Source organism: Ictidomys tridecemlineatus, chromosome 4 (assembly GCF_052094955.1).
Source record: "Ictidomys tridecemlineatus isolate mIctTri1 chromosome 4, mIctTri1.hap1, whole genome shotgun sequence".
NCBI lineage: Eukaryota > Metazoa > Chordata > Mammalia > Rodentia > Sciuridae > Ictidomys > Ictidomys tridecemlineatus.
In genome coordinates this window covers 58,968,354-58,976,444 of record NC_135480.1, presented here as the reverse complement: position 1 = coordinate 58,976,444, position 8,091 = coordinate 58,968,354, and the positions used below count along the sequence as shown (strand labels likewise).

Below are 8,091 nucleotides of genomic sequence, written 5' to 3'. Positions count from 1 at the left end.
GAGAATTCGGGGATTTCTGTCTATCTTTCATGTTTCAGAGCTTAAGGATGTACATTATTGTAAGACTTGCAATAATGAAAGTTTTTCCTTTAAATATATTTGTGATTTTGTTCCATTTAATATTCCAGTATAATCTACATCTATAGTTATGCAAATAAGAAGGAAAAAACATTTTGATTACAGATATGTGCCAAATTTTATTAAAGTACAACCAAATGAGATCTTCTTATAAGATTTTAGAGGTTTTGCTGGAACTGATCTGAGATGTTAATAAATCCTACTGTAGTAATCTGCCCACTTTCAGATATCAGTGTATTCACTTAATAATCTACCAGTTTATCCTATGACTACTGAGAATTTTAAGGATAAGGTTGACTTTTATAGAATGAGAAATATGGTTTTTTCATTGAACGGTTTTAGTTCTTAAAGCTGGGGAAATAGTAATACCCCATTGGACTTAAGTTAGTGTTTTTAAATAATGAATCAACTCATGAATCAAATGGAAATAACACAATTTCTGCCTCCTTGAGAAGTTTATAACTAGCCTTTGTTTAGAATTCAGGAATCACCAAAAGTATTTTATCTTTGTGAGTCAGAGCTTTCTGGGGTGGAGCATCTTTAGAATGTAGACCCGGATCTCTTTGGTTTTGACACTGTAGACAATTGGGTTGAGTACTGGAGGCATAAGAAAGTGAAGATAAGACAGAAGCATATACACCTGAACTGGTAGTTTCTTTTTTCCAAAGCGATGGATCATGGACAGGCTAACCAATGGGGTATAAAATAGAAGTACAGAACAGATGTGGGAAATGCAGGTGTTAAAAGCTTTGAACCGCTCAGCCTTGGAGGCAATGCCTAATACTGTCTTCAAGATCAGTACATAGGACAGAAGAATGAGCACAGCATCCATCCCCAGAGTGGAGAGCATGACAAAGAGCCCAAAGCCACTGTTGACAAGGGTGCTGGAACAGGACAACCTTAGGACATCTGGATGAACACAGTAAGAGTGAGACAAAGCACTCACAGGCTGGAACGTCAGTCTGTCCAGGAGCAAAGGCAAGGGCAGATGGAGGGTCACACTGCGGGTCACAACAGCCAGCCCAATGGCCCAGATGCGCTTGGTTGTGAGAATGGTGGCATAGCGTAAAGGTTCTCGGATAGCCACGCAGCGATCAAAAGCCATGGCCAGCAGAATAGCTGACTCAATGACTGAGAAAGTGTGAATGCAAAAGAGCTGCATAAAACAGGGTGTAGCTCCTATCCTCCTGCGACCCAGGAGAAAGACAGCTACCATCGAGGGCAGTGTTGAAGCTGAGAGGCCCAGGTCAGCCATTGACAGCATGGAGAGGAAGAGGTACATGGGTGTATGGAGGCGGGGCACAGACTTGACAATGTGCATTATGGTGATGTTACCCAGCACTGAAAGAACATAGATGGAGCATACAGGAATAGCTGTCCAGTAGTGAGCCTTCTCCAGTCCGGGGAGATCCATCAATATGAAGAAAAAGCTGCTGACATTGCTATTTTTAGTAATCGCCATAATTCTGGGAAGGAATCAGCCAGGAAAATTGTAAAAGAAAGAAAAAAGCTGGGTTTTTTTTTTTTGTTGTTGTTCTTTTTTCCATAGCATTTACCTAGTGTACAGCACAACATGCCCTTAGTTCTTGCCCGCAGGTTAATATTGCCCTTTGTCTTCTCACAGTACTGAACTTCATTTCTTTAGAGGTTTTGACTGTCAAAAAGTGCTGACGCTCTTCTTAATGGTTTGTCCTATTTTTTCAATACCATATTTGGATTATTAATAATAAGTAATGATATATAATATCTTGAAGATATTTAAAAGCTTGAAAGTTAAGTACAATTTCATGTTGAAAAACATAGATCCCACATTTATGAGCTATATTATTTTCAGTACCAGAATATAGGTAGGTTTCTAAACAAACCAAGAAAAGGGACTTGTGTTTCATAGGTGCTTGGGAATTAGAGTATAAATTGTAAGTTGATTAATATAGTCTCTGAATCCTTGTTATTATTGGATACATATTTTATTCTGAAAGGCACTGAGGTTATCACAAGTACCAAGTATGGCAGGAAGATATGAGGAATGGTTTGGGATATATATATATATATACACACTTGATTCAAATTTTTTCTCAATCTTTCTGTATGGTACACTATTTTTTCAAGTATTATTTTTAGTTGTAGTTACCTAATACCTTTTACTTTATTTATTTTTATGTGGTGTTAAGGATTGAACCCAGCACCTAGCATGTGCTAGGCAAGCGCTCTACTGCTGAGCCACCACCCCAGCCCCTGTATGGTACACTCTTAAAGTACTGGGACAGTTGTAATAGATGAATGAAGGGTAAAAGGTAAAGATTAGATTACAAATACTTTTGTAGTGATAAACAAAATATATTTTCAATGTCATCACACATTTACTGAGCTCCTGAAATGTCATAATGTAAGTAACAATGGAAGACAGTATGTAAATCTTATCTTTGAATGTCCAAAACCCAGCACTCAACATAGAACAAATACATAAATTAGCTTGAGTGAAAGACCGATAAATGGTCTTAACTGGGAATCTGCATCCTGCTGTCCACACTTAACTTTTTCAAAATGATCCTGAGTTCTGACAAGGACATGTATTAAAGAAATGAATAAAGTGTGAAAATTAGATTATATACAGCTCAAAGAAAACCTTGGTCATTTATAAGAATTCCACATTGAATGGTGACTCCCTTCTCAACATCTGAGGAAAAATCTCCTTACTAATAAAGATTTCACCACCTTGGGATGTCCATTATGTGACATCTATGAGAAACTCTTCATTATCTCCCAATTGTTTGCTGCTGATCAATTCTAATGTTGCCCCAATAAAGTTATGAAGAATATCTATAATCCCTATTCCATATGTTAGCTATTGGTCTAAGGAACCAGAGTAGGAATTCTGGAAGATGAGAAAAGTTGTCAAAATTGAAACAAGTGTCTACACTGAACTGTAAACAAGTTTTGGCATTTATTATAGAACAAATCATAGATAAAGAAAAATCATAATCACCCATAAAGAAGATAAGAAACAGGCAAGCCTATCATGTTTGAGAAAGGAGAAGTAATAGAAAAGAACTCAGTTTTTGTGAATAAACCTTTAGAGGGAGTCAGGGAGGTTGGATATTAGGAGTCATCTTCGATGCTGTGAGAAAAGCTCTGAATATTGGTCACAGAAGAAGAGATGGGCCATCAATAAGTTTTGTTATTTATTCCTCTGCCTCTGTCAGGTTTACCAGTAGACTGTTAACTACAATGTATTTTTAGAAGCTTGGAAAACACTTCCTTCTACCTTAAAAACGTTTGCCAGTAAACTGAAATTTTCAAAAATGTTGAAAGCTTGCTACTGTATTCATGAAAAAAATGAAGCATTTGCTATTTAGCAGTTCTGGGAGAATTTTTAAAAATGGATTTGACTTACATAGCAAACAGTTTCCTGAAGCATGGCAAGAGTAGAAAAGTCCAGCCTGGTGGGACAGCTGGAATCTCAGTGATTGGGGAAGCTGAAACAGACAGATTGCAAGTTTGAGGCTAGCTTGAGCAATCTAGTGTGACCCTGTCTCAAAATAAAAAATAGAAAGGGTTGGACATGTCACTCTGTGGCAAAGCACTGCCGGATTTAATCTCTAGTGCCAATTAATATCTATCTATCTATCTATCTATCTATCTATCTATCTATCTATCTATCTATCTATCTAGATATATGCAATTTATTAGAGGACAAAGTCCAAAGGGCAGGCTTAACATATGTGGCAAGCTATCAAACAGAGAAATCAAATATCAAATGAGAAGTCTCTATTTTGGCTTTACCTTTTAAGAATACAAGAAAGAGCACCGACTACTCCCACACTCATAAGCTTAGATGCAGGATACTGGTTCACTCCACAATATGAGTCAGTTCAGGGATAGGTATTAAGCTATGCAAAACACCTAGTCATATGACAAATGCAAGATTTCATCTGCCCAATGGAAAAGGCTCCCCAAAATATGCTAGTAAGTGGGAAGAAGGAAGGGTACTAGAGATGCAGAGAGTAACCTGAGAAGGGAAAGCAGGAAAAGAAATGAGCAGACGCTGTATTTTATGAATGGTAGTAATTAATTTCTTTAACATAATTTAGTGCCTATCACATCTGGACTCTAGAGGAGCAGGGATGTATGTAAAGGCATTTTTTGATAGAGTAAAGTTATCAGAACAACAGGATTTCACCTGTGTTAGTTTTAATAATCGAGAGACAGGTATTCTAGCCGGGATGCTGAATGTTTAAGAACTTCACATACACAGTTAAGCAGAGGCTGCAAGCATGCATTTACCTGAGCATTTCTTCCAGTATTTTCCATTTCCATGTGGAAGGACAGGGAGTAATTATTCTTCCCACATGAATTTTTGGCAAGATAATTTCAGTCACAAAGGGAGCAGTGAAAATGTTTTATTTTTTATTTGAGCTTGGGTAGAGAAAAACTCATGAACAAAATGTTGTATTTTTCAAGTTCACTTGTTCCACTTCTGCTAAACTAACGTTGTAGCATTCCTAAGGGAAAAAGCATCTCAGAAAGCACACATTCAATTGTGATATTTGAGTAATTAAGGACATCCACCTATCTGCAGTGCCTTTTGAGTATGATGGAGAAGTGTTCTGAGCCCTCACTTGGGAATGAGTGCCTAGTTATTAACTATGTTAAATCATCCCAGCCTGCTTTCTTTTCTGATAAGATAAGCCACCTGGATACTTCTTTTAATCTAGTTGTCTTAAAATGATTCTTGTAGGCTTAATGGTTGTCTTTTAATCTTTAGTAAGGAGCAGCAATATAACTTTGACATTGATCTACACATGGAGATGAAAGATGCCTTATAAAATGTTCAGCTTTCCTCACACATAAATGTTAAAATGCAGAATTAACAAAGAACGAAAGGCATAAAACCTTTAGACAAAGCCAGATTTTGTAGGGCAAACTGGATAATAATTATTCACTTCATTTTAACCATCTCATCATCATGAACTCTGAGTGAATGTCTTTTTTTTTTAACAGTGATTGCAATTTTAATAACTGTGCAACTTCTATGAATTTTTGTTTTAAAAAAATTATGAGACATGGTGCTATATAGCCTGCATCCTAGGCAGTTGGAATTTATTGTAAACTCCATAAAGTTGCATAAACTCTTCAGAGAGTAAAGGCAGAGTTATTCTGATTTTCAGAGTGAATCTTACAGCCTAAGATAAATGTTGTCAGTTGCAGAAACTGTTTCTTCTGATATAAACTGTCCTTCTAACTCCCTGTCTTAGAAGTCTCATTGTTGAGTATTTGGTGTTGCTTCTGTTACAAGGTTCTATGAGGATTAATAAACGTGTCTATTTTTTTTTATTTCTACCTCCATCTTTTATTCCTTTTTTTCTTTTTTAAAAAATTTCTCCTTTTTTTTCCTTTCCCATATCAGCTATTTGTCAATTTCCAATGTAAATTATGCATAAATCTATTTTGACTTACATTTGGTCTTAAACTCCTAGAGCAGTAGAAAGTGATGTCTGGGCCAGAGAAGAAGTATCAGAGATTGTTTCCCAAAACTAGAATTTATATTATAAGGAGAGTATAAATTCTGTATGCTTCCAACAAGTGCCCTTTCTGCCTCAGAGATCCTCATATATAATTTGGAATCATATTTGGGCTAACTTATGATTTCCTTTGATTTTCATTTTTGGTACACCTGTGACACAATCTGAGCTAACCTGTCCTAAAGTGTTTCTGTCACTTACCAGACTCCAAGGAAAGGAAATAAGCTCTGTTAATGGTGGTGCAGCTGGGGCCTCATGAGGCTCCCTGCCTTGATGTAATGCTGAGTGACAAGCTTATAAATCCCTGGTCTGGCCCTCCCTGGAGCCCCCGACCAATCCCTGTAGTACAGGCTTTCAGAGCAACAAATGGGCATTAGCCAGACAGAGCTGGCTATTGCCACCATTGTGGGTCTTTACTAGTTTTCGAGAATAATACATTACATAACCTTGGAACACACAACCAGTTGCACTTCAAGCTTCCTTTCTTCTGTTCCCAGTCTAAGACTATCTCAGTTCCTTAGAGAAAGAAGTCATTCCATCAACCTTAGCTCTGCTGGCCCAAGAAATATCTCGCACCATGTTTAGAACTTCACACATACAAGTCCTTTATATCCTCTAAATAAAACATTCCTCTCTTCCTAATCCAGTAGAGTTTTGTTGTTGTTGTTTTTAATTATGAATACATGTGGGTCAGAATGGCATATTCACCACACTATGATTTTTTCTTTTCTTCTCTCTTTTTTTATTTTTGGTACTGGGGATTGAACTCAGGGACCTTGAACACTGAGCCACATCCTCAACCCAATTTTGTATTTTATTTAGAGACAGGGTTTCACTGATTTGCTTAGTGCCTTCCCATCTCTGAGGCTGGCTTTCAACTTGTGATCCTCCTGCTTCAGCTTCCTGATCAGCTGGAATTACAGGCATGCACACCATGCCCATCCCATCACACTATTTCTATGAATGAAAATATTAATAAATGGTCTCTGATCTAAAATCATTTCTTATTAATTTTTTCTGGGCATACAGCTTACTTTTCACTGCTATTCTCTCTTCTTTTCATGCAACCTTCTTCAAGGTAAGCTCTTACATTTTTCTGAGGAATGTGGTTGTGGAGATTAAAAGGACTTGTTAGGAACATATGGAATGAGAGTGGATTTTGTTTTAAAGCTGAGGAGAGTATGATAGGAGAAGCCAGTTTTGCTTGCAGTAGGTATGGAGCTAGAGAAGAACTGCTGGAAAATTGAGGTAGAGAGTGTGTAGAGAACGGGGCACAGGGGCATCTCAAGTTCACCATAACACACATTGATTTGATGATTCTCTAAACAGATTCACCAATTCATTGTAAAAGAGTATTAATGGCTAGTATTTAATATTGCAAAGGAAGTTGTGTTGTATCAGCAAGATAAGAAGTATACACAGGAAAAGTTTAGCCAGGTGCAGGTGTTCCACCATTTAGTCTTTCCTGCAAATGTCATTTGAGCTGTGAATCTCAGAGACAGATGAGAGATATCTCTGTCTGTGGAAGCTGCTTCAGAGCCCAGAATTCTTAGGGAGCTGGTTACATAAGCACATATATGTTAAGTGACCTGCATGTAAAGACCCCATTCTAGGCAATGGATGCACACAATAAAATTTATGGGTACTTTACACATGCTACTAACCTGGTTTATCCTAAGATACTGCTTTGGGTATAGACAATTACATCATCACTCCATAACTACTTTAGTGTTCTGGAAAATTAGTGCTCAGAGTCAAAGGACATTGAGAAAAATGACAGGTTTTCAGGAATATGCCATGCCCTCACTGAATATGTATTAGTAATGTATTCATTCAGCTTGTGTGTAATATGACTAGTTTTAGTGTGGCTTAAGAATAATTATGATCCCAGATAATAAAAAAAATATGCTATTGAATACTCATATGCAACATACTTTAAATATACTAAAATAAGGAGCAGATAAACAACAAATTCAGAAGTTTTTATAGATGTCACATAATAGACTTCCCAAGATGATAAAATCTTTATTAGTAAGGAGATTTTTCCTCAGATGTTGAGAAGGGAGATCATCATTCAATGTCAGTTTCCTCTTGCCTTTATTTAAATAACAATATCAGGAAAACAAACTACTTTGAGGACACAAACATTTTTTAATTCACAATAAGTTTATTTGACATCCAAGTCCTTAAAAATCAAGGGTAGAGTAGATATTTAGTACATGAACATCACTTCAAATATGCACATGATACAAAAATCACTTGTCTTACCCTTTGCAGGATGGATTTTAAGACTCAAAAATTTTTTAACCAAAATATGTAGAACATACAAAACCTTGGAAGAAATAATGAGACTAGTTCTTCATTTTGAATTTTTAATTTACTGAAAAATTTTATTGTTCCATGTATATTTATTCAAAGTTTAAGTTAGAAATAGTTTTTATATAGTTTATCCAAATCTAATATTCCATATGATTCAGAAGAGTCAATAGGT

The 8,091-nt window shown here is 36.4% G+C and overlaps 1 protein-coding gene across 1 annotated transcript; it reads right to left on the bottom strand.

Moving 5' to 3' along the window:
• Positions 1-592: 592 nt before the first annotated feature.
• LOC101967651 (olfactory receptor 51G2) lies at positions 593-1,540 on the bottom strand. The gene has a single exon (XM_005342101.2). It carries the CDS (start codon positions 1,538-1,540, stop codon positions 593-595), a length of 948 nt encoding a protein of 315 aa, XP_005342158.2.
• Positions 1,541-8,091: the final 6,551 nt, after the last annotated feature.